A 27,276-nucleotide genomic window follows, 5' to 3' on the forward strand; every position below is an offset into this window, starting at 1 on the left:
ATTATGATTGTTTTTATTTCTACCCCTTCTTCTCCCACCCCAACTCGCAAATTAAAACAACACCGGGCAAAATACAAAAAGCTTAAAAACATACAATATATTTTATTGGGTTGTTGTTTTTATTTTGATTGTATATTTTGTGGTTTTTTGTTTTTATTTTGTTCTGCGAACCATTCTGAGACCTCCAGGTATAGGGTGATATATAAATCCAATTAATAATAATAATAAATTCTAGAAAGTAATCAGACCCAAACAGCATCACAACACTATAAAAAGCAACCGTGTTAAAATACAGACGATAAAAGCAGTGCAGCCCAGTGTGTGTGTGTAGTGTAATTAGCTCTATAAAAGCTTCTCCGCTGCTACCCAGCACAAAATTTGTGGAACGTGGGAATACGCCTTATAATGGAGTCAAACCCTGGGTTCATGTAGCATAGGCATCCCCAAACTGCAGCCCTCCAGATGTTTTGGCCTACAACTCCCATGATCCCTAGCTAACAGGACCAGTGGTCAGGGATGATGGGAATTGTAGTCCAAAACATCTGGAGGGCCGAAGTTTGGGGACGCCTGATCTAGCACAACACTGCCTACTCTGGCTGGCAGTGGCTGTCTGGGTTTTCAGGCAGGGGAGATTCCCAGCGCTGGCAGCCTGGAGATGCGATCAGGACCTTCCGCAAGCAAGGCAGCTGCTTTGCCCCTGAGCTACGGCCCCCTTTTCCCCACTCAAGGAGAAAGGCAGGCAGACATCTCTGCCAGAGAGGTACCTCTTTGCGCAGGCCATGGAGCAGAACCGCTTGGACCGCTTGAACTTGTAGGCAAAGTCAAGGCGGCCGCAGAGCTCGCACTTCAGCTTCGGGGGTGACCCGTCATCTTTGGATTCTGGGGAAGGAGAGCAGAGTTTTTTAGGACCCCTCACCCCAAAGCAACAAAAGGCAGCAAAGCACCCCAAACCCTGACCCTGCTGGATCAGGTACCTCTTAACCACAGAATGGCAAAACTAGATGGGGACCCCAGGAGTCATCTAGCCCAACCCCCTGCAATCCATTGTTGTCTTTCCAGCCAGGTACCTGCAGAACCTGCGGCCACCAGATGTGGCTCCCATCACAGGAACTGCAGACCCTTTCTCCCTCCAGCTAACTATTGCCTGCACAGACTGGCAACGTTTTAGACAAGGGACTCTCCCAGTCTGGCTTCCCCCTGGGGCATCTGGTTGGCCACTGTGAGAACAGGCTGCTGGGCAATAAGGGCCACTGGCCTCATCCAGCAGCCTCTTCTGGTGATCTTATGAGCCCAGAAATATCCACCTTTGCAGAAGAGGGTTGTGCCAAATATTTGTTCTGCTTTTCTGCATGTTTTGATATGACACCTCTCTGCTGGGAAGCTGCCCCCTCAATCCTTAATGCTCCTTGAGGGAGCAAGTGAAAGGCACTCTGCACATGCTCCAGGTCCCTCTGTCTCTCTGCTTACCTACGGCTTTCCGCTGGGCCTACCTTGTAGATAGGGGTCCTCCATTTCAGAGTCGGTGGTTGTGGTTGTGTTGGTGTCCTGGTGCTGGGGTTTCTCGGCCAGGAGGTCCTGGGCATACTTTTGCTTGAGGCTCCCCACCAGCAGCGAAGAGCGCCCCACCTAGCAAAGGACCACAGTCACGTCGAGTAGGAAGGGGACCCCCCATGTGCCACCTAGTCCAACCCCCTGCCACACACAGGAATTGCCACTGCCAGACGGCCATCCAAACCTCTGTTTTACAAACCTCCAGCGAAGGAGAGATGGGCGAGGGAGGTGCTTCGACAAGGGAGTCGACGAAAGGCAGCTTGGAAGGCAGCCCCCTCCCCCCTCTCTTCTTCCAGGGAGACCCGGGTGGCCTTGGCCCCGCAGGACGAGGGGAGGGCGGACGCTGGACTGACAGCTGCAGCGGGAGAAACACTTGGCTATATGCACCTTGGAAACAAGAGCGCCAGAAATGGGAGCGCAGGGCTTTGGCCTGGCTGGGCAGGAATCTCTGAACAGCACATTCAGAGGACACATTCCATGCATCACATTTAAAGCGCTACTGTGCCACCTTTAATCCCCACCCCCACCCCCCAAAAAAATCCTGGGATGTGCAGTTTGTTAAGAATCGTTCGAAGACCCCGTATTTCCCTCCCAGAGCTACAATTCCTGGAGTGGTTTAAGAATCAATAGCTCTTCCCAGGGAACTGTAGCTGTGAAGGAGGGGGGGTTAAGGGAGTCCCCTCTACAACTTGCAGCACCTGTAACAAACTACGGCTCCTATAATAAATTGGGGAAGCCACGGCTGCTTAAAGTGGCATCACAGCACTTTAAATGCGCTTTGGACTTGGTAAGATTTTAGACTGCGAGGAGGGACTCTGAACACCCTCCTCCCACTTGGGCTCCCTTGCATCACCCCAACCATGTAAACCACCTCCCCGCCCCCCTGCTCTGTGCTCCGACCAGTTTATCTGCCCCCCTCGTCCCACCCTCGTCCCACCGCCTGAAAACAGAAACACCAGGGTGTGGGTGGGTGAAACCCTTTGCCTTCTGCACATGCCCAGGCACAACCCTCAAGTTTTCTTGCAATGGGATTTCAATGCCCACCCTTCCCAAAGCCCCACAACAAAGGCAGCCTGCCAACCCAACACCTACCCATGCGCTGCCCTCGGGCTCCTCGCCCCCTAACTCAACCCCCCCCCCAGCAGTTTGTTGGATACCTACCGGGAACGGCTCGGCCCCCTCCTGGATCACAAACCCCTCGATGACGTGGGTCAGGATCTGTGGCTTCACGATGGCTTGGGGCGGCTTGTTCTCACCGTTCTGGGGGGTGCCGGCGACGGTGGAGGCAGAGCTGCCGTTGTTCCCCGATGTCATGCCGGGGCTGCCGGGGGCGTCCGGAGGCGTGCGGCGGAGGCTGTCCCGGCCGGCCTCTGCATGGGAGAAGGAGGGAGAGGAGGGAAGCCGAGCGTGACAGGCAAGCCAAGACAAAGGCAGAAGCACCGAGGAGGCTGGACCACCGGCCCTGCCCCTCCGCCACCCTCCCCAACCGCCCGCTCTGCCCATTACCATACAGCTGACTTGCTCCTGCTCCAAGCCGCATGGGACGCCTGCCCCCCCCCCCAACCTCCTTGTGGAGCACACACAGAGAGGGTTGTGGAAGGAAGGAGGAGCACAGACACAGAGAGAGAGAGAGAGAGAAAGAGTCTGCCAGGCAGTTCAGAGCAGAAGAACTGGCACAGAGGACCCAGCGTGCCCCAGGCAGGGGGACGCCAACTCTGACGCTCTCAGATCCCTGGCTTTAAATTCATGCCCTCCTCTTTCCAATCGGCACAGGAGCCTGGGAAAGACTTGTGTGTGGCATGCGGGAGGTGAGCGGCCGAACTACATACAATCCACTCTCGGCCACGATTCCTATACTTTCCGTCCCAGACTTCTACAAATACTTCCTCTAGGGAGTTCGCCACCTCCAGTCCCTCACGCCAGATTCTGGAGGGGGCCGCACCAGAGAGCTGCTGCGGTTGCAATTTTATGCGCATGGCGCTTTTCTGGGGGGGGGAGCCACACTCAAAGCGGCTCGCGGAGAAAGGAAACAGGGATGCTAAGGGCAAAAGCGATTTCATAACGACGTGACAAAACAGCAACACAACAGAGAATATAACAATATGCCAAAAAAGCCCACATTTCCATAATGCATCCCCTAGCAACCATGATAGAAGAGAAATATGCTACTGCCCTTCTTAAAATTATTCCTCTGCAATTTGCAAAATGATTTGTGGAGTGGGGGTTTGGGGGGTGGATTCACGCTCTCCTCCAATACTCCCAAAACTGCTAACAACTTAGAGCCATGCAGGGGGCAGGCGCTAAGACAAGGACCCTGCCTGGCATAGGTGCCCACTCTGCTTTCCTCATTCTGTCAACAGGTGCCTGTTCGTACAGCCCTTCCCAGACTCTGAAACCACTTCGGAGTCTAAGCACTGGGGGTGGGGAGCCCTGAGAATTGGACATTACAAGTGCACCCCATCAAAATGCAATAATTCTGCGACTGTAGAAAGGATTCAGTGGGTGGGTGGGTGGGGTCTAGCCCAGACTGACTACAATCAGATACTAGGAGGGAAGGACTGTTTTACAATTAATTTATCCATTGCCTTCTAAACCACCATCTCACATAAGATAATTTTTAAAAGTTTTAACACCCGCTTACCCCCCTCCCCCCAAAAATACATTTTAAACAAGTTTTAAAAGCCAGCAAGTAGACACTTGTGGTGAAGACCCTTTTATCCAACTGGGATATTATGCTAGTTTTAATTTGTAGCTAAAAGGTTTTCATTTATGTATCGCACTGCTGGCTTAAATGCTCCCCATCACTCCCCACCCAAGAAAAAAAAGAGCTGCAAAGTTTGAAAGGTGAAAAGTGGTGATTTATTTATTCTAAAATACGAATCCATGGACCTTTGCTGCATTAATTCCAGCAAATTAAGCTTTGCACTGAGAATTTTTGGGGGGAGGGATGTACAAGTCCCTTTGCAACACTGCACCAAATTAAAGATCAACACTCCACCCTCCTCCACTAAGGGAAGGACACACAAAAACTCAGTACTGTAACTACTGAATTGTTGAATTGTATTTTAACTACAGGTAGTTGTTTTAGATTTGGTGTTAGCCTCTCTGAGCCCGGCCTTGGCTGGGGAGAGAGGGGTATAAATAAAAAATTATTTATTATTATTATTATTATTATTATTATTATTATTATTATTATTATTATACCCTTCAGCAAAGCATTAGGCTGACTGCAAAACTGGACGGGTTTCCAAGAATCCCTTACGACATACACGCGCACACACACACACACACACACACACACACACACGGTCTGTTGAAGAAATGAAAAACTGATAAGTGATGCTATTACCGACAGCATGATCAAGTTGGAAGGGACCCCAGGAGCCATCAAACCCAACTTCCCGCAACACAGGAATCACAGTTAATCACAATGCCGCCCAGACTAGGCTGATGTCTTGCACAAACTGGGTGTCCACTGATGCCCCAGAATCTTCTTTAACACAGAGAAATTCTTTGGCAGGTAAGTTCTATCTGAGAAGGGCTCCTTGCTGAAGGTACGGAAGAGCCCCCCCCCCACTGAACTCCCAGCCCTCCAGATGCTTTGGACTACAACTCCCATCAGCCTCAGCCAGCACAGGAAGATGGGAGTTGTAGTCCAAAACACGGTGGGTGGGGGGGGGAGAGGAGGCTCGGGAAGGCCGCATTAAAGTTTTGAAGTGGCTGAATGTGGCAGGAAGTGGCTGGATCCCGGGGACTGTGAGGACAAAACGAGCAACCCACAAACTGCTCTAGCCTACGGGCCTGCACAACACATCATTGCAGGGGGCTTGACTAGAAAAACCTTGGAGTCCCTTCCGACTCTACAATCCTACGATTCTATGATCTGCAAACTCCGGCACGATCGCATGCCGCTCTCAAACAACCAACAGGCAACTGGCAAAGAGCAGGGCTACTTTACACACTGGAAGCACATGGAGCCTGGACTCCTGAATGTTTTGAGAATCCTTATGTCAACGCATTGTTGTGCTGAGGGGAAAAAAATGTTTCCCTGTGGTTATTCCCCTCCTGTATCACTTTGCTTCCCCACTCCAATCTTCTCTACATCTCCTTTTTCATGTCCAAATATGCTACCAGAATCCGAACCGCAACCACCCACAGGCCAAGGCTTTTTACGTGAGAAATACAGAAAGTGGAACAATGAACAGAAGCCAGCTCCACCCCTCCAGCACTTAATTCCCCCCCCTTCTTTTAAAAAGATCCTAACGGCTGCTGGAAACTGTCCCACGTAACTTGCTGCCCCTCCCAAGAGGGGCAAGAGCAGAATACACAAAACCGAGCCATAAAATGAACAAGGAACGCTCAGTTTTATGCTATTTCTCTCTCTCTCTCTCTCTTGAAGCAGAATCTGGGGCCCCTGTTTTTAATCTGCGTGTCAACTTTGATTTCGGGGATGACCAGAGTCGCAGCTTTGCCGGGATGACATCATTTGGAGTGCCAAAGCACTCGGCACACCACAGCCGCCAGCCCCACCCCACCCCCCGCCAGCACCCCCACACAAGAGGGTCCATAATCCTTGGCTGCTGAGGCGCAGCTGAGAGACAAAACCATTTCTTCCCCACCTCCCTCTCCAGACCCCTTTTCAATGCCGCCTCCTCAGAGACCCTGGGATTTGCATCTCTCTCTCTCTCTTTCTCTCTATTTCCTAGTCTGCGGTCCGTTCGCCCAGCCAGCACCACATTAAATATTAACCACCCTGGAGGATGTGCTTCGCACGCGGCGCCAAGGATTCAAAGCAAGGCATGCTGGGAGTTGCCGCACCGAGACCCAACAAAGGGGGAACACAGCCACTTCTGACGGCATACAATCCAGCCGCTGGCAGATAAGCAGGGGTGTCAAATGGTACCACAGTGGCAAAACTCAAACCGGCCTCATTTTAATTGGGGGGTTCTACTTGAGGTCCAGAATGCTTTGTTAGCTTCTGATAAGAGATTTGGTTGGCAGGAGCCAGTGTTCTGACTCGGCACAAGGCATGCTTCCTATGCTCCTGTTTAAATCAGCTATTTGTTCAACACCATGAGGACTAGAACCCTGGATTATGTTGTAAGAAAAGGACCGTAACAAAAGAGCAAAAGAGCAAAAGGTCCCGTGGTCATTCCCCAATGGCAGCATCTCCCAGGTAGCACTGAGACAGAAGCCTGCCTGAAACCCTGGAGAGCTATAGCTGCCAGTCTGTGTAGACCAGGCTTCCCCAAACTAAGGCCCTCGGTGATGCACTAGGAAGTGAAAATTGGGTTGCAGCTGGTAGGCTTCAAAGAACTGGCCTGATGCCCCTTTTAGAAAAGGCTGTGACACCTGTTTTGCCTGTAGATCTTTTGCCTGCAGAAGATGCCAGGGGTGTCTCCAGCTATATCTGGAAGAGACCCTTGCCTGAATGTATGGAGAGCTGCTGCTAACCCATGCAGGCAATACTGATCTATATCAGGGTTTCCCAAACTTGAGTCTCCAGCTTTTTTTTGGACTACAACTCCCATCATCCCTAGCTAGCAGGACCAGTAATCAGAGATGATGAGAATTAACTGTAGTCTCAAAAACCCAAGTTTGGGTAACCCTGATCTAGATGACCAAAGGTGTGACTCAGTAGAAGGCCTCTTCCCACTTAGAACAGTCCTTTATTCAGAAAAATGAGGACTAGAAACTTGCTTTATTTTTAAGGGAAGGGCCTCTGCTCAGTGGTCGAGGAGACATGTTGCATAAAGAAGGTCCCAGGGTCATTCCTTGCAACCTCCGGTTTGGGCCAACAAATTTTTCCCTGCCTGAAATCCTGGAGAGCTGCTGCCAGTCAGTGTCGCAACTACTGAGCTAGATGGACCCCGATGGACTGAGCTTCATATACTGCGGTTTCCGAGTTTAAATCAGCCATTTATTCAGAACTGTCAAAATGTGGCCCTGGCCATTTTTTGGTAGGGGAAGGAGCAGCTGCTTTCTCCAAGTTCCATTCCCAAACGGCATCTGCAAGTACGACTGGGAATCTCCTGAAAACCCAAAGAGCCACTGCCAGTCCAGTCAGTGCACACAATGCCGAGATAAATGGGTCACAACGGTCCTACTCTCACATATGGCAGCTTCCTATGTCCCACAAGTGAACAATGCACAGCACGGAAGAGCGCCGCCTTCTGTCTGTTCCGGAGCTCCTGCCAATCAATCACAAAGCACACGCCACTGATCCTTACAAGGGTTAGAGGGGGGGGGGAAGAGAGGAGCAACAGTCCACTCTCTCTACACACACCAATTTCATAATGGGAACAGGCATGGGAACCACCTGACAGTGTGAAACTGGAGCGCCTCTCCAGAGAGCGCCCAAACGCCTCTTTCCCAGCTGCGCAAGCAGGATCGGGAAAACAGTGCAGAGCAGGCAAATGGCGCATGGGGGCGCATGAACACGCAAGAGAGGCAGGTGGGGAAGACAGCAGCTGCTGGAGGAAGAGGAGAAGCTCAGGAGAGAGAGCAGGCAGGCTCCAGGGCATTGAACAAGGGGCTCAAAGTTGGGTTTCTCCCAACCCCCTAAGCAATGGCATCAGGTCTTCTTGCCGGCTCACTCCCACAGGATCTGCAACAAGGGGGCAGCCAGTAGGATGGGCAGACCTCTGGAAAGCTCTCGTCTCCATGCCAGCCAGCTTGCTGGGAGGCCAGCCAGTCGCTCCAAGAAAGCTGCTCCTCCCTCATAGGGGAGGGGAGGCGCATGGCTGGTGGGGTGGGGGGTGGGGAGATGCATCAGGCACAGCTTCAGGGCTGAGAAGAGCTCTCTTCTTCTGCCACAGGAAACGGGTGGCAAAGAAACCCTGGCTGGAATTTTCCTGCACGGAAGGGAGCTGCCAGCACCATCCAGGCCACCAGAAGGAGAATTCCATTCCACGGGGCTATTTTAAAACCTCCTCACTCAACCCAGGCTTTGGAAACTCAGGCTGTCCTACTCATGTGCCAAATAATCTCCATGCCCCTCCCCTTTCGCCAAAAACAGAAAGCAGCTTACTTTCACATGTCCCTTCTGCGATCTGACATTTGTCTTCCTCTTTCCACTTAGGCGCACCACGAATGCAAACAATTACTGTACAGCTATAATGCAGAAAACTGCACGTAATTTGAGATTTCAGCAAGGACTAGAACAGGGGTCCCCAAACTAAGGCCCGGGGGTCGGATGCGGCCCAATCACCTTCTGAATCTGGCCCGCAGGCGGTCCGGAAATCAGCATATTTTTACATGAGTAGAATGTGTCCTTTTATTTAAAATGCACCTCTGGGTTATTTGTGGGGCATAGGAATTTGTTCATTATTATTATTTTTCAAAATATAGTCTGCCCCCCCCCCCACAAGGTCTGAGGGACAGTGGACCGGCCCCCTGCTGAAAAAGTTTGCTGACCCCTGGACTAGAACCTCCGGGCGCTAGAACCCTCTGGACTCATTTCATATAATTTAGCATTCTTTTATTACAGCAGAACCATTGTTTTCAAAACAACCCTTGTCACAAGCCTGGCCAATCTGGAACCACACTTGATAATTAAATAACACTAATATTCCTTACTTGTTATTTTAACCCATGTGCAACTGTACTCATTCTGTGTGCCTCTTTCACAGCTTTTTTTTTCATCTTCTAATTTTCACCTGTTGTTATCAATGTTCTGCTTTATATACACATTATAAAATGAAACTTAAAAATATTTGCCCCCCCCCAATCACTAATATCCTACCACAATGCCTGTAATCCCAAAGATTAAAGCAAAACCCCTATCTTTGTACTGTACTGAAATGCATTCATTTCATGCATCCATAAAACGGCGATGTTCAAATATCCTTTGTACTGGAGATAAAACACGAGGCAGGGGAATAACAGAGACCGGGGTGGGGGTGGGGGGTGGGACCACAACTCAATGATTTGAATGCACAGAGTCCTGGGTTCAATCCCCAGCCTCTCAAAGTAGGGCTAGGAGGGACCCCTCCAGGTTAGAGCACTGCTGCTAGTCACTGTAGACGGCTGTGAGCTGGATGGACCAATGGTCTGACCTGGTACAAGGAAGCTTTTTTTGTTCCTATTTAAACTAGCCCTCAAATCAGAACCATGAGGACTAGAATCGTGGCTTGATTTTAAGGGAAGGGCTGTAGCTCACTGGCAGAGCACCTGCTTTGCACATCGAAGGTCTAAGGTGCAATTCCTGGCGCCTCCATGTAGGTCTGTTGCCCAAAAACCCTGCCAGTCAGCGCTGGTAATACTGAGCTGGGCGAACCAGTGGCCTGACTCATAATAAAAGGCAGCTTCCCAAGTTTCGGTGACAGCAGGTGCAGAAGGTTTTTTTTTTAATCCTTTGCCTGTTCTCAGCCGAGGTTGGCAACTTAGGGTCCCCTTTCAGCCAGGGGGCCTCTGGTTGCTAACCTGCTGCATGAGAAATGAGTCATGCACCAGCCACTCCAGGGAAGTGTCCTTGGAGATGGTACCCAGCTGAAGTGCTGTTATCACAAGCTCTTTTAAGCAGCTGCTTTGTTTAGAAAGCACAGCTCATTTGCCATGGGAGTATGGCAGCGTAGCCAACCCCTTCTGAACAGGAGTGCTCCATTTCTGGGTTCCATCCAGTCATTCCTCCCTGCAGAATCAGTGAATCCCACTCCTGCCTCTCTTTTCCAACATTCTGCAGCTACTGAGCATGCTCGGTCACAGCATTTGCAGAGGAGGAAGCAAGTTTCTTTTCTTTTTGTACTTTATTACTGAGGGGGCATGCCATATCCCCGCCCCTGGTTTCTCTGTGGCCCCATTTTACCCATAGCCCACTTGCATGGCTCAAGGAAGTGAGCCAAGCTGCACCTATGAATACATTATTTAAAAACAAAAAACAAAACAGAGGTGCAAACATCATTAGGCAACCTTGATAGCCAGGTTTCTTCTGCCTAACCTGTGGCCTTCCACCACTCGTTGGCTGAACTACAACTCCCGTCCGGCTTGCCCAGCATGGCAAAAAAGTCAAGGCTCATCATTATTACCATTAATTTATAAATCGCCTTCCAAACCTCCATCTCAAGGAGGTTCATGCATAAAATAACCAGAGAGTTAGGAATATAAAAACAATACAGTGGTGCCTCTACTTACGAATTGAATGCGTTCCGAACGCACATTCGTAAGTCGAAAAAAATTGGAAGTCGAATCCCATAGGAATGCATTGGGAGAAAAAATTCGTAAGCAACCCTATCTAAAAAGTCGTAAGTAAAAAAAAATCCTATCTAAACCGCATCCAAGATGGCGGACGGAGCTCTGTTCGTAAGTATAAACATTCGTAAGTAGAGTTATTCATAAGGAGAGGTATCACTGTACATCTAAAATGAAACTAAAACCCCACAGGCTATAGAGTCAGGGGTGGGCGTGCTAGCTGGAGGCTTAACAAAAACATCCTATGGAGGACTACACATCATTCACTTGTGGGCTAGAGGGACCAGTGATTGGATCAACTTTATTATTAACGGCCTTCTTATTTTTTCAATATGCACTCCAGTTTGAATCCACTCCAGTTTGAATAAGGTGAACTATTGCAAAAGTTTCCGCAAAACACTGGCACAAATGATAACTGGACTTAGGGAACTGAGCCAGACCACCAGTCCATCTAGCTCAGTATTGCAGGCATTGACTAACAGCAGCTCTCTGGGATTTCAGGCATTAAAATCTTTCCCTGTCCTAACTGAAGATATCACCATTGGGGATTGAACCTGGGACCTTCTGCAGGGAGAGCAGGTGCTCTAACCACTGAGCAACTGCACCCTTCCCAATCAGCTTGCTGCCTCGTCAGCAAAAGCGCCTTTTGTTTTCGAAGATTTGCCACCGTCTGCCTTACTTCTGCTTTTTAAAAAACAAACAAACAGCTAACTGGCTGTTAATAAAAGTCAATGGGAAGAGGTATTCAGCCAAATTACATAAATTTACCTAATCAAACATTTCTGGAAAGTGCAATAATTCATTTCATTTTTTTATTTTTATTTTTAAAGTTGCTTGGTTTCACAACAACAGCTAACCAATTTTATGGCTGCAGTGAGGGAAAACATAGCTCGATTGAAATATTTATAAGCAATATTCTTTTTTGCGATCCAACTGTGCTTCAGAGGATGCAACTGTTGTTTGGGAGCATTTAACAAGTCAACTAACCGAAACCTTTCCTGTTTGCAAACTACTTTGAGCTTTTTTTAAACAACAACATCATCATCATCAACAACAACAACAACTATCAGTGAACCACCAAAGGCCCACTTGTACTCCAAAGCAGCTAACATTGCATTAAACATCCAGCCGAACAAGGGGAACCTGACCAGCATGCTCAATAGTCAGGGATGGTGGGGGTTGGGTGTGTGTCCAGCACAGGTACATGCATGTAGCTTAGTGGTAGAACATTGCCTTGTATGCAGAAGGTCCCAATTTAATGGCACCTCCAGGTAGAACTGGGAGAGACTCCTGCCTGAAACCATGAAGACCCATTGCTGCCAATCGGTGCAGACAATATGGAGCTAGATGGACCACGGCAGTTTTCCACAGATCTCCCAGCCCTGCAATGGAGAAGTAAATTTAGGGGATTCAACTCACTCGACACTGGAATCCTGGGAGCAAACTCCACTAAACTCAACAGGACTTGCTTCCAAGAAAACACATGCAGGATTGCATTGTAAATGTCTTGTGGATCGGCAGAGGCAGTGCTAGACTCCACAACTCAGGAGAGCTGAGCTGAGAGCCCACCCCCTGCACATGTTTCTTGGGCAGCTTGCGCCCAGCTTTGGCTCTGCTGCTGCCCTCAGCCTCCAGTCTCCCCAAAATTAGGACCCATCCCCAACTGGCTGAAATCAGCTCCAACCCTCAACCACAAAACAGGAGCTCGTGCATGCTTCGTCTAACTTGACAGGCCAGCCCTAAGTCCCCTTGGGAATCAGTGGGATTAATGTGCAGTTTAAGTACCCCGTGGCTTAGCCATACAGCCAGATCTGATTCAAGAAGTTCAGTGGGGCTTACCCCTGAGTAATCATGATGCAAACTGCAAGCCTGGGGGGGGGGGAGGGCAGGGTGGCAGCAGCGGCTACAAAGATTCCTCAAACCCATGCTTAACCCACTTTTATTTAAAAACAGAGATGCAACACACAGGTTGATGGCGAAGCAATATAGATTGAATTCGTTTTGCATCATTTGAGAGCTGAATTTCAGAAGGGGAGAAAAGATTTGTCCAGACTTACGGGTATTTTCCCAACATGATGGCATCCGGCTTTATTTTCTACCATGCCTTCCTGCCTCCGGATTATTCCAGTGCCCAACCTCAACCCCACTCAAATAGGACTGAGTTCACCTTTCTAACCACACTGGATGATCCTGGAAGTCATCCAAGGCAGCAAGAGAAGAAGGTCACATCCCCACGGGCTGTCAAATAGACTGCCCCTGGATATGGAGGTTCTACTGAGCTGTAATAGTTAATTGCACGATTCTAGACAGCTTTACTAGGAGGCCCATGAGTAGTGTGGGGCAGAGGTCATAGGGTTGTTGTGAGGTTAAAACAAAGAGAAGAAGCACCCTGCATGCCACCTTGAACTCCTTGGAGGAGAAGATCGGGCATAAATGCAATCAACTGATCAATGGCGCTGACCCCCAAGCCTTACACTCCAGAAAAACAATGCTTATGATAAATAAAAATCAAAAATTACCCCCATAATTTTTAGAAGGGAGTTGAGGGAACGCCTCTTTCTTTGCCTCTAAACCCTGCACAGCCAAGCAATTACAAACAACACCCTACTTACCCGTCACTTTGACAACAGCCCCTCTCCACCACCAACCCGGGCACAAAGGTCTATTATCTATTTTTGACACACACAAACACCGATCCAAAAAAGGAAACCCCCAATCGCTCCCGCTGAGTGTTTCCCTTTGGGGACCAGTCCCACTTTTTTGGACTTGGCAACCGTGGATGGGAGAAATATCGTTAATAACAAACAAACAAACAAACAAACAAACAAACAAACAAACAAACAGAGAAGTCTCCACCCCCACCCGCCCGCCGCTAACCTGAGTCTCAAGCGCAACAGCAGCAACTCCAAGTCCCATCGGAGGGTGAAGGAACAAAGGCCCCGCGTCCCCGCCGGAGCCCTTACCGTGGCGAGGGCAGCCGGGCACGGCGGCAGGCCGAGGCAGCCTCCGGGCTCCCGCCACGCAGCATCGGGAGTGGGGTGGGGTGGGGGGAAGAGGCCGGAACAAAGCGGGCAGAGTCGCGCTCTGCCTCGGCTGCGCTGAGCACCTGTTCGTCCCGGGAGAGGGAGGCGCGCGCGGCGGTGCCAAAAGGGTCCCCTGCTTCGTGCGCCCTGGGCGCGTGCCAAAACGCGCGCCGCTGCGCCCGCCGGGCCTTCCTTCCTGACTCGCTGGCTCGGGCCGCGCTCTCGCCGCGCCCGGGCTGGCCGGGGAAGGGGAAGCGCAAACAATGCCGCCCGCCGAGGGTGGAGAGGAGGGAGCGGGGGCAGCAGAGGCAGCAGCTGCCGGCCAGCCTCCGCCTCCTGTTTCCCAGGATTGGCTGCGCCCAGAGCCTCCGCCTCCCCGAGCGCGCCTCGGCGGCAGGGAAGGGCCGAGGCCGCAGCCTCCGGAGGGGGGGGGCGGGGGAAGGAGGGCTGAGCGGCAGCCGCGGGAGGAGCAACCCAGTCTCCAGTTCCCAACAACGGATGGCAAGATGCCCCAGAGAGCGGGAACGGGGGGCTCTCCAGATTTTACATTTTTTCCCATTACATATACAGTATAGCTCACTTTTCCTCCAAGGTGGTGTACCAACTTGCCCTCTTTTGGGGGCGGAAAGATTTCATTTCTCTTCATAATGTATTTGAATACCACTTTGGGCTGTTGTTTTCAAAAAAGCAATCTAGCAATGTATACATTTTATGGGATCACAGGCATTGTGATATTAGTAAAGGGAAAAAATTCATTTTTGAAATTTTCATTTTATAATTTGTATAAAATGGAACCGCTATAACAACAAATGGAAATTAAAAGATGAACAACAAAACTATAACATGGGCACAGAGGAGGAGTACAGCCACACACATGGGTTAAAATAACAAACTCTGAGCAAAGAATATTAGATTAGATATCTGATTATCAGCTCCCTCCCCCTTTTCTCCTCACAACAACCCTGTAAGGTAGGCAAGATTGATATATTGCTTGGCGCAAGGTGACTTAGTAAGCCTTGTGGCGGAGTGGGGATCCAAACCTCTGCTCTCCCTGGTCTTAGAATCCAGCACACTAACCACTACACTTGCTCTCTAGGTATTGGGGGAGGGGGAGTCTTGGCAGCCATGAAAATTCAGCTTCTCATTCAACTAATATCAGGATGCCACTGGCACCTGGGGAATGCGTGCTGGCTCTATCTATCTAGTTTCCACTTTCCATTGTTTTGTCAGCACTGGACAAAAAGAAAAAGGAAGCAGTGAGAGTGATTGAGAGCGAGAATGATTTTTGCATGAGCAGCTGGGGGGAGGGAGAAAAAGCAGGTGTGTGCTTGTGTGGCCCACCCCCCACCCCACAAAGGGTCTGCAGAGGAGAGGGGAGCAGCAGGAGCTGGCCATTGTTCCCTCAAGGGGGGGGATATCCGAGCACCCCCTCCTCTCCCTTGGCCCAAATGCAGATGTGGGGCTCCCCTTCCCCAAAGGAGAAAAGGTTTGCTCCATTTAACTTGATTGAAGGGACTGTGCAGCCAGGTCAAAGATCCAGCTGCAGTGCCTTTTGTCTGTGCAGCAGGCAGGCGGCAAGGGCCTCCCTCCAGCTTCCCAAGAGTGCAAACAAAAAAAGGAGGGGGCAATCGAACCCTCCCCGCCCCATGGAACTGGGACAAAAAGCAGGCAGGGATTGAGTACTACTATGCAAAGATGATGGAGGGAGGCGGGGAGAGAACAAACATTTTCCCTTCTCCAAAACAAGCCCATGCCGAGGGGGACATAAAAGCAGCCCTGCCAGGGTTGGAAGACAATAGCCTTAGAATCTCAGAGTAGGAAGGAATCCCAAAGGGTCATCTAGCGCAACCCCCTGCAATGCAGGAATCACAGCTAAAGAATCCCTGACAGGTGGCCCTTCAGATATTTAAATATGGCTCCATCATGTCACATTTCAAAATTCTCCAGGCTAAATACAATCAACTCCTCATGAGATTGGGTCTCCAGGTCCCCTCGGGAAGCCTAAACCAGTTCTCCTGGGAGAACCAGATGGGGCAAGCTAAGGAAATTTCAATTTTTACGGCTTATTTTTCATGAATGTGCATGTTCGGGTGGGGTGGGGGAATGGAAAACATGTCTCTCAGAACACTAAAAAAAACGGCCCCTGGATCATCAGCTCAGCTCCCCTTTCCACAACAACAACCATCTTCCAATATTGCACAAAATGCCACCCGCACATTTGTGAGCACATTTCCATAGCCAGGGGACTAGAAACTTGCTCTTTCAAAAGGGAAGCTGAATATCAAGATTGTCTGAGAAAAGAGCTCCAGCCATCTCTGTGGAAATCAACCTGTTGCCTTCCTGATGTTTTTGACTACAACTCCCATCATCCACAACTAAAGAAGGCATAGATGTTCTAGGTGGTATCTCCCTAAGGATTCCATACCGTCCATGCACTTCCAGAATTTAGGGCAAGTTTCTAGTCCCTGAGCAACAATAAAACTCTAAAAGGGAAAAAATTCAGTAGCTGGGGGCAAGTAGGGTTTCCAACACTTTCTGGCACGGGAAGAAAATACGAGGGTTTGGGGAGCTCTCTTGCACTGTGCCCCTTTCCCAATCAACCAAATCATAAGAACGACGTTAAGCCAAGCCACGTACAGAATACATATCAATTAATTCAGCTTGTAGAATTCACCTTTCCTTTAAAAAAGATCAGACAAAGAGGGCTTTGTCTCATCCAGGATACCACTTTCTACTGCAGCCAACAAACAGCGTGCTTCCCCCACTGCTTGATTCTCTGCAACTGGTACTCAGAGATAGACTGCTCCTGAACACAGAGGCTCCCTTGGAGCCATCATTGCAAACTGCCCACGATTTGTCATAACCCCACAACAACAGATAGGAACATACAGCGCCACCATAGCTGTCAAGTTCTCCCTTTTTTTAAAAGGGAAATTCCCTTATGCTGAATAGGCTTCCTCGCGAGAAAAGGGAAAACTTGACAGCTATGAGCACCACTCTGCCCCGGAGTGCCTATTCAGAAGTACTCCTTGGGATTCAGAAGCATTGCTGCAGCAGGCAGAGGCAAGTAGAGTTTGACAACCTTCTCCTTCCTCCCGCTGGAGATTGCACTAAAGAAACACAGCTCTCTAGTTCCTTTTAAAGCAACCCTGCAGGAGAGGAAGGGCTGCAAAGATACAGATACACACACACACACACACCAGGCAGCACATTTTCCTTCCCAAAAGAGGACCCCTTACCGTGAGACGGGGTGGTCCCAGTGCCCTCAGAGGCCTGCTGCTCAGGAGGGGCCGCCAGGGGTGGCGTCGTCAAGGCGCCCTGGGGTGGGAGTAGGGGCTGGGCAACCCGTGACTCTGCCGGGGGCTTCTCTGCAGGAAACGGGTCTTTCCTGGAATTCTCCTGGTTGCTGAGTGGCGGCTGCGGAGGAAGGACGAGAGAAACGAGGGAGGAAAACATCAAGAGCAGGGAGGAAAACATCAAGAGCAGGGGGAAATAAGAGGCCCCTGCTTGCCCTGCTGCAGAGGTCTATCTGCAGGCATAACCCAGTCATTTATGAAAGGTGAATTATAACTATAGGAATGATTTAATTGTTTTTATAACTTCCTTTTTTGGGGGGGAGGGTACTGTATTATATTCCTTTGCCACACACTGCTTTCATGGCCTCATTAAGTGGGTTCCTAATATGTAAAAATAAATAAATAAAACCAAGAACAGCCCTACTGGAGCAGGGCCAAAAAGGGCCTACGTCCTGCATTCTGTTTTCACAGTGGCCAACCAGATGCCTAAACGGGGAAGCCCACAGGCTTCCAGTTGTTGTTCCCCCATCATCTGGTATTCAGAGGTAGACTGCCCGTGTATGTGGAGGCTCCACTATCAAAACAAACATCCATGTGGCTTTCTGAAGTCAGGGAGAAAACCCAAAGCTAAAGGAGTCAGGGTTTGCCCAACAAACTGAAAATATTTGCCTTGCTCTGGGACGTTTTTGTGTAATTCGCAATGCGCTGAGGGCAAGGGTGGGGGGAACTTCTAGCCCAGAGGCTTGAACAGCCCCGACAAGAGTTCTGCATTTGGTCCATGGGGCCATTGCCCAAACCACAGTCACCCGTCCTACGTGCAAAGCAGCTCGCCATCACTTCGAAGCCTGTTTGCAAGCAGCTTGTATCAAATCCACTTGCAAGAGGGTCCCCAAAAGACAATCCCCTTTTGAGTCATCACCTGACCTCATAAGGGTGATGGACAGGTGCGTGGCCCTGCCCACCTGCCCAAGGTAGCCTGCCTTGGGAGGAAAGGCCGGGGGGAGGGGGGAAAGGATCCAGTTCCACCCCTCTGCCCCAGTCCTCACCCCAAAATAAATGCCCCCCCAGGCCCAACTCACCGTCCCAACAGCTGGCTGCAGTTGCAGGATGACGGCCGAGGCATGCTGGAACTTGCGCTGGCCAGAATGGTTAGGGCAGCCGGCGGGTCTGGCTGGGGAGCCACTTTCCAGCCTCTGGGCCCCCAGTGCTGGGGGTCCAGGGGGATGTGGGGTGTGCTGCTGCAAGGGCTGACTGGCAGCGGGCTTGTGCTGGCTGGGGGCCTGGCAGGCTGGCAGGCCGGTAGCGGGGGGCTGGTTCTGCAAGGGCCCTTGGGCTTGCAGGCTGGGGGGCGCCCCGAGGCTGGGGGTCGGCGGAGGGGGGACCTGCAGCTGCGGAGGCCTGGGCTGGAGGGGTTGATGCGGATGTTGCTGCTGGATCACAAATTGGTGCTGGATTGGCTTCTGCTGTTGCAACAGCTGGTGGGTCTGTAGCTGGGAATACGCTGGAGGGGAGAAAGGAGCCAGTTAACTAATGCCACTCCATATGCCCTTTAAATCATCATCATCAAAATAAGCCAAAGATAGATAACACAAAGAAATACTGTATCAGCAGGTTGAAAGCAGCATTGGGTTGGACATTCTAACAGAACCTGTCGTTCCAAAACACTACCAAAAGAAAATGCTGATTTCCCCATAAATCCATATTATGTTGTTGTTGTTGTTGTTGTTGTTGTTGTTGTTGTTGTTGTTGTTGTTGTTGTTGTTGTAATAATAATAGGTTAATCGTAGGTTACTGTGGACCCAATTTTCTCAAGCCATCAGTTTTATTTTTACTGGAGTAAATCAAACAAATTGGTATATAAAAAACCCCAGTATCAATCCATTTGATTTGCTTCTGTGAAATAAAAATAAATGAATAAAAATAACAGAATAAGAAAAAGAAAAACAGTGTGATATATCCACTTAATATTAGGTTAGTAAAGTACTTAAGACTGTTTGGAAACCCCGATTTCTCATTGTCCTGTGGAGAGGGGAGTCCTGTGTTTCTGCATTTGTGGTATACAGTACAATATAAAGTCCCACCAAACATCATGCTCTACCGACTGAGCTACCTCACACGGGATTCTGAAAAATATATTAATGTAATCATCAGCCAGTTACTAATAAGTGCAAGAAGTAGTCACCAGGTTCCTTGGAACAGCCTTTGCCAACCTGCACCCCATCCAGGTGTTTTGGGCGACAACTCCCATCCGTTGCCACCCAAAACATCTGGAAGGTATCCAGGCTGGCAAAAGCTGCCTTAAGAGTCGGCTTAAGAAATATTACAGTATTATGAAAAAACTTGGCATGAAATTAAAAGAAAATTTAAAAAAAGAATAAAGAAAAAAGAAATATTACAGTATTGGAAGACAGGAGTGCCTGGCGTGCTATTGTCCATGGGGTCACGAAGAGTCGGACACGACTAAACGACTACACAACAACGATGATGAATTTGCGAGCAGGATTCGAACTATGAGCCACAGTAGGAATTAAGAGTTTATTTTATGGTGGTTATGGCATAACCATGAGAGAATGTAGGATGCAGCAGGGGGGAGAAATTAAAAACACAATGGAAAACAGGAGGGGGAGTCAGGAAAAAACAAAGAAAAATACCGGTATGTTTTGGTATTTATGAAATTGTTGGTGTGTGTGTTGTTGTTTTTTAAAGAGTCAACTCTAGATGATTTCTCACTCACCCCTTGTTCGGGTGTGGTTCTCAAAAAGATCCCCCAGCCGCAGAAGCAGGGCAAGGGGACAGCCAACAACCCCCTTCTGCTACTCCACATCCCCAACTTTGCTCTGCCGCCCCGCCCCCCATGGCCTCGTGGCCCAGTTCAGCGGAGACAGGGCCAGTGCCTCACCTGGGGCAATCAGCGGGTGAGTCGTGGAGGAGGTCACCGTCCGGTTTGTGGAGCCGCCCCGCCCGTCCAGATTCCCAGCTCCCCCGCTGCTGCTGCTGCCACCTCCGCCACCCCCCTCTCCTTTCCTAAGATGCTCCGGGGCGTGTTCGGAGACGCCCGCCTTGCCGCCGGGAGCCTGCCCAGCCGCCTTGCCCTGAGATGCCGGAGAGGAGGTGGAGTGGCTGCTGTTGCTCGGGGTGGGCTTCATGGCCAATGTGGGGAGCTGCTGGCTCAGGGAGGGAGCCAGCCCCTGAGCGGCTGCCTGCTGGGTGCGGAGAGATGAGTTTTGTACCTGCAACAAGATGGGAGAAGAACAGACAGAGGTCAGCCGCAGAAGCCTGGTCCACCCACAGAGCCTACAGTACTGTCTACACCAACCGGCAGCAGCGCCCCAAGGTTTTACACCTGGAGGGGCTCTCTCCCAAAAGCTGGGGGTTGAACCTGAGACCTTGTGCATGCAAATCATGCGCCTTAAAACAGTGAGCTTTGGCTTCCCTGCCCTTCTTTCTTCCTGCTAAAACCGCAGACACACACCCAGACCCTCGTCCTCCCGGTTCTTACCTGAGCTGTGGTGGTGGGTGGCTGGGTGGTGGTGGCCCCCTCAGGCTGCACCGCAGCAACCGTGGCCGTGGGCGTGAAGATGAGCTGCGGGGAGAGAGGGAGAGCACGGCCTAGGCTCCTAGCTACTTGCACAAGGTTACTCTGCTGAGCCTGGAAATCACAGGAAACGGGTCCCCTTATACATCACCCGTTGCCGTCCCAGCAGAGAGATCACAGGGTGGGGGTGGGGTGGGGGGGAGCAGCCCCAGGAAACCACAACCATGCGGGACGGAGGGGAGGGATGCACCAAGGAGCATGCTCAACGACTCCATGCTTTGGGGACTTTGAGGCTGGATTACTGCAATGCAGTCTATGTGGGGCTGCCCTTGGGCTTGGGTTCAGAAGCTCCAGCTGGTGCAGAATGCGGCAGCCAGATTGCTGATGGAGGCATCTTGCCAACAACACATGGCACCGTTGTTGAAGCATCTGCACTGGCTGCCTGTCCGCTTCTGAGCCAGGTTCAAGGTCCTTGTCTTAATTTACAACTTAGGTCCAGGGTACCTCAGGGATCACCCAAAACCTTCTATCCCAGCTAGATCACCGAGATCATCTGCAGGAGCATTGTTGGCCGTTCCCTGATTCCACGAGGCTCGTTTGACAACCATGAGAAACTGAGCCTTTAGTGTCACCAGCCCAGTCCTATGGAACTGCCTGCCACTGGAGATTCAGCAAGCGCCTTCTGCTTCAACTTGTAAACGCCTGCTGAATACTTTTCTATTCCATCAGGTCGATGCAGGCAGTTAAGAATACATCTTTCCATAATAGCTGACTTCCGATTTCAACTTTTTAATATGGCTCTCATTGTATGGTTTTTAGGTACTACTGTTGTAAACTCCTGTGATATTTTTGTGCATAATACTTTCATTTTATGTACCGTATAAATAAAGTGGTTGCTTCTGAACTTTGGAGCATTCTTTCCAAGGTTACGCCAAACGTATCAACAGAAATGAAGAATAGGGATTCAAAACGCATATGCTTTTTTCTTATATTTTCCCAGGAAGGTGATGCAATGGAGCCCATTTAAAATCAGGAACAGATTTTTCACGGACCATCTGAGTTGTGCATTTGGGATGCACAGTGTTTCTTAAGTTTACAAACCAAGATGCCACCTCACCCAGGAAAGGAAGCAAAAACAGCAAAAGACTATTAGCTGCTTCAGTAAGACACAGGAGGGGGGAATTTCTCCTGGAGTAGACTGTAAGGGGAAGAGGAAAGCATATACTGCAACAGTTCGCAAGGTAACACATTTGCAAGGGTAACTAGAAAGGTCATAGTTTTGTCCATTACCAAAGTGTGACCATATTTAAATATATATATATATATATATACCAAAAGTGGAGTGTACTGACTAGGTTTTAAAAAAAACCCTAGTGTGTGCATGTTCCACATCCAAAAATAGAGGCTCACTGTCCAAATTCAAACCACAGTTTATTCAATTTTTAGAGCATTTCCCCAACTGTTAATTTCTGCGTTATATCTGAGCCTCTTCAAGAAATATGGTGGAATATAATGCAAGCTTAGCACTCATTTCTGTGTTACTTGAAAAAAATAATTCCCCGGAAGCAAATTACACTGAACTAAGAGCTAAACTTGCCCTTATGTGAAAACTCACTATGTATCACAGAAATTAACTGCTAGGGGAAATTTGGGGAAATGGAATAAACTGCCATGTGAAGGGAGCCACAGTCTGTGCATGAGAACTTCTGAATGGGCTCCACTGCAAACCATGCTCTCGCGACACTCAGAACCAATTCCGACGCCCTCCACCACCTTCTCCATACCACCACCACATCAAAACTGCGGGAAAACCTGAATTACTGCATTGCACACCATGTGGGCCTTCTCTTGCGCTAGATCTGGAAGCTGCATTTGGTGCAGAATGCTGCAGCACAATTGCTGACAGGAGTGAGGCCTTGTCAGCATATAACAACCCTACTCTGAAATCTACACTGGTTGCCAATTTGCTACCAGGCAAAGTTCAAGGTGTTACTATTAGTATATATAAAGCCCTTAACCTGGGACCAGTTTACCTGCGAGGTTGCCTTACTCCTGCTTCAATCTGCGGTGCTGGCACTGTTACATGTGCCCCATAATACCCACACATTTGTAAGGAAGCCATATTTTAGAGACAAAACCCTACCCCTCTGGAACTCCCTGCCTATTGATGTCAGCCAGGCACCTTCGTTGTACTCTATCCGGCGCCTACTAAAAACAATTTTGTTTCGGCAAGCCTCCCCAGAAATGTGGATGCGAGGTTTAATCTGTTTTTTGTTTATTGTTGCTTTTATCTTTTGAACGTTTTCAAGAACTGTTTCCTACTGATCATTTTCTTTTTCTTTTTTTATTCCCATTGTAAATCGCTTTTGAGGGCATTTCTTTTTTCAACCGACAGGTGGTGTGTAATTCTATTAAATAAATAAAAAATGCTCAGGCTGGTGTAGAATGGGCAGAGGAACCGCCAGGGTGGTACCCAAAAGGGCAAGATTGTCTCAGCACCACCGGGATGCTCTGCCCTGCCCAGAGCCTATACCAGAAGGCACATGCCATCTCTCAATAGGCTGTCAGTCAGCTCCCCTGGAGGTTCCCAGCTGGCACAAACAGGGGATTCAAGGTGCTTTGCCAACTTACCATCTGAGCCCGCAGGTACATCTGGGCCTGGCTGGCGGTCAGGGTGGGGCTGCTGGCGTTGCCCAGGAGTACGGCTTGCTGGGCTATGCCAGAGGCGGCTGCCGAGTTCACGCCCTGGGCCCGGTTGATCAGCTGGGCAGCCGCAGGGGATGTCGCCAGGTTTATCTGGGGTGGTGGGGGGGAGGAGAGGGAAGACAGAAAGTGGTGGAGTGAATCTGGACGACGGCATGGAGCACCAGCAAGAGTGGAGTGCATCAGGCCCCAAGATGCCCCAGCTCCATGGGGCAACGGAAACCCCACAGCAGCCCTGCAGAGAGAGGGGCAGACTCAAGGCTTACCGTGGACTGCTGAGGCGGGGTCTGCGTGGGCCCATTGTTGCTGGACGAGGTATTCTGCCTGTTGGCTGCCAGACTTGCCTGGAAGGGCAGGCGGAGGGGGAATTAAGCAGAAGTCAGACATACTGAATCCATATAGCTGTGATTCCTGCAATGCAGGGGGTTGGACTAGATGACTCTATGATAGGAACATTTGCCCATTTACTTCACCGGTCGGCAGAGGCTCTCCAGGTTTTCTGGTGTGGGGCGTTCCCAGCCCTATACCAAGGCTTGAACCCGGGACATTCCCAGGGTCAGAATGTAAGGAGAGAGCCTGCTGGATCAGACCAAAGGGGGCACATCTAGTCCAGGATCCTGAACCAACAGATGCCCCGATGTGAAATCTACAAGCAGGACCACAAGTGCAAGAGCCCTCTCCCCTCCTGTTTGTGTCGATTTTGGAGACATTATAAAAAGAAATTTTAAAAAATCTTAATGAAAAGAAATGACATGTTGTACCTTATTTTGCCAACGCGCTTTGAGACCTTTTGTTGCACAAAGGAACTGACAAATGAAATTACTATTGTTACTAATAAGAATGGCAATGCGGATGTGTGAACGATCCAGTATAAATGATCCACTCCTCATGTATGGTGGTAACTCTGTTTAAGAACTTAATTCATTCCGGAGGTCCATTCTTAACCTGAAACTGTTCTTAACCTGAGGTACCACTTTAGCTAATGGGGCCTCCCACTGCTGCCACACCACCACCACCGCCACACGATTTCTGTTCTCATCCTGAAGTAAAGTTCTTAACCCGAGGTACTACTTCTGGGTTAGCGGAGTCTGTAACCTGAAGCGTCTGTAACCCGAGGTACCACTGTACTATTCTTGCATTTAAAAAAAGTTATTTGTTTCCATTTCATAAAATGTATATGCTGCTCAATCGTAAGAACCACAAAGTAGTTCAAAGAAAGTATGAAACAATAAAATTATGAACAAAACCAACCTCGAAAACAGATATGTAATAAATTTGAAGAATGGTTAAAATCAAAGATAAACTAAAAAATAGATTAAAGCACATGTCAGCTTCTATATACCTGAACAGGCCTGGCTAAACAAAAATGTTTTTTTGCAGGTGCCTAAAAGAGGATGGCAAAGGCACCTGCCTGAGGTTAATAGGCAGGGAGTTCCAAAGTGTGGGTGCCACCACACTAAGAGATAGATTTCTTACAAATGCGGAACTCTACGTGGCACCTGTAACAGTGCCAGCTGATAAGATAACGATTTTTTAAAATCTCATGAAGATAACAAAAACAAAGGCGACTTCCTGGTGTCCATTACATGCATCAAATACATGCTGAAAGAAAAACAACTCGCCAGTCTGGAGGGACCCTTTGCTATTATGCAATTAATCAAAGAATTGTAGAGTTGGAATTGGACCCCAAGGGTTGTCTAGCCCAGCGCCTGGTTAATTTAATTATTATGCATTTAATAGACCTCCCTTAAAACAACACCACCACCACCTTCCTTGCCCAGAGGACTCCACTTGGGGCAGGAGTCCCTCCCTCCAGCCCTCTCCCCCTGGCCCTAGAGGCCTACCTGCTGGACGGCAGCCAAGCTCTGGAGCTGGGTGCTGCTGAGGTGCTGCTGCTGCAGGGCTGCCGTCTGAAGCATGAGGTGCTGCTGCTGGGCGGCATACATCTGCTGCAGGTATTGTGCGGCTGTGTTGGGCTGGCGGTGCAAAGCCTGCTGGATCACCTGGAGGGAGAAGGACAAGCTGAGGGGCAAAGACCCAAAACAGAGGCAGCTGTGGGGGAGGGGGAGGCAAGGGGCGGAGAGGATTTCTTTATCAAGGCTGCACCTGGGAAGGGAAAGGGTTAACCGCCACCCCCCTGGGTGTGGGTGTGGGGAAACAGGTCACATTCACACCATAAGATTAAAGAACTATGATGACACTTCAAAAGTCATGGTTTCTTCCCCCAGAGGATTCTGGGAGCTGGAGTTTGTTAAGGGTGCTGAGCGTTGTTAGGAGACCCACTTGCAGAGCTACAATTCCCAGAGTTCCCTAGGAAGAAGGGGTTTTTTTTGCTGATTTTGGCCTTATATTTTCACCAAAAAAAAAAGCTTTGCAAATTTTTAACACAGACCTAAATTTATTTTTTATGCATTGACTTCCCGTCCTCCCCTTCCATGGTTTCCTTATCACCCTTGAATGCTACATATTTCACACATGCTATTCCACACATCCATTTTAACCTATTTATCTTAATAATGAATGCCGTCACTCATATTTCAAGTCCTGCTCATGTTTTCATCTCGCTGTAGTAGCTCTTTAAATATTATTTTCTCTTTTTTTGTGGCATGACTTGGATTTTTTTTTAAAAAAAAACTTTATTCAAATTTTTATGATACAAAAAAATTCAATAAACAGAATAATGCATTGATTACAAAATAAACAAAACATTAATAACAATTAATAGTAATAATAATTAACTAAACTAAGCTCTTTAAAGATTCATAAAAGGTCTCCAGCCCTCAAGGAATTTTTCCTCATTTTGGTCTCTATAATCTTTTGCTGTTAATCTCGCTGGTTCTGCATTCTGATCTACAGCCTTTTAAAAATGTGTTTCGGAAGGGGTTCCTGCAGCTGGCCAAAGGCGGGTTCTAAATATCATAATAACCATGGCATATTGAGTCACACCATTGGTCTATCTGAGCATTGTGGCCACCCTGACTGACAGCTGCTCTCTCAGGGGTCCCAGGCGGAGTGACAGACAGAAACTATTCCCAGCCCAGCAACCCAAGATCTTTTCAGAACTGGAAATGACTCCAGGGTGGGAAAAGCGTGCAACTCCACTGAGCTACGGGGACCCTCCCCAAAAGGCTGTGTGTGCACCGGTGGGATGGGGAGTTAAGTGCAAACGCAGCTGTGGGCAAAAACGGTTTCCCACCCCCACAGAAAAAAATAAGGGTCAACAGAGTCTGGGAAATTCAAGCCCCAGGAAAGCATTACCACACCAGGCGTGAAAGCAGCATGTAATCTACATTCAAAGCAATTTGCCACATGGTGGAAGGAGAGGAGAGATGCATCCCATCCTTGTGGCCCTTCTCACTGTCACACATTGCAGGTGGGGGGCACAAATCCCACCCCCTGGCCCTGCAAGCTAAAAGCTGGAGGCACTTTTATGCTCAGAAAGGATTTGTGCAGAGCATGTTTAAGAATTATTATGCGAGCGCACACACACACACACATTCATTCAGTATAAAATTACAAAACAAAGTGTGAAAACAAAATTTGCCCCAGAAAGAGAATTTAGGGCTCATATCGCTGCCCAAGAATATGTGGACTCAGACTACTGCAGAGATAAGAACTCTCAAGTTAAGTGCTTCTAAGAGTGAGGAAAACCTCAGAAATCTCTGCACTGTTTTGTGGAATTGCATTTCTTACGTGCTGAATACAACCAACTTGCAAAATTTGGCTTTCCTGGTGTGTTTTTCTGCTTTTATCTTTCTCCATTATCTGCTCTACCTTTATTTGGAAACGCAACCTCTGTATTGCTCCTTTAAAACGTTTCGTAACATTCATTGGGGTTTTTGTGTGTCTTTTTGCAATTTTGATGTTACATTAATGAGAAAGTAAACACACACACACACCCCACCAAGATCACTGATCCAGGAGGGCATTAGAACATTTAAGGCGAGCTCCAGCCCAAAAATCTGATGGGTTCCAAAAC

General features: G+C 49.1%; 1 protein-coding gene across 6 annotated transcripts in view; it reads right to left on the reverse strand.

The window, feature by feature from the left end:
* Positions 1-27,276, reverse strand: part of PHC2 (polyhomeotic homolog 2) — a 55,651-nt gene that overhangs the window by 3,681 nt on the left and 24,694 nt on the right. For 2 of the 6 annotated variants that reach the window (XM_088671791.1, XM_088671793.1), the window contains exons 3-13: positions 25,142-25,300; positions 23,564-23,641; positions 23,226-23,390; positions 20,559-20,708; positions 19,959-20,289; positions 18,139-18,560; positions 17,003-17,180; positions 2,713-2,921; positions 1,751-1,906; positions 1,491-1,626; positions 761-879 (exon numbers count right to left, since the gene is read on the reverse strand). In XM_088671791.1, the coding sequence (XP_088527917.1) occupies positions 761-879; positions 1,491-1,626; positions 1,751-1,906; positions 2,713-2,921; positions 17,003-17,180; positions 18,139-18,560; positions 19,959-20,289; positions 20,559-20,708; positions 23,226-23,390; positions 23,564-23,641; positions 25,142-25,300 (2,103 nt within the window). Of the gene's footprint in view, positions 1-760; positions 880-1,490; positions 1,627-1,750; positions 1,907-2,712; positions 2,922-13,617; positions 14,101-17,002; positions 17,181-18,138; positions 18,561-19,958; positions 20,290-20,558; positions 20,709-23,225; positions 23,391-23,563; positions 23,642-25,141; positions 25,301-27,276 lie in introns of those variants that run through there. The other 4 variants (XM_088671792.1, XM_088671795.1, XM_088671794.1 and 1 more) reach the window with 4 other exon arrangements.

This window comes from Zootoca vivipara, chromosome 6 (assembly GCF_965207765.1).
Source record: "Zootoca vivipara chromosome 6, rZooViv2.hap1.1, whole genome shotgun sequence".
Classification (NCBI taxonomy): Eukaryota; Metazoa; Chordata; class Lepidosauria; order Squamata; family Lacertidae; genus Zootoca; species Zootoca vivipara.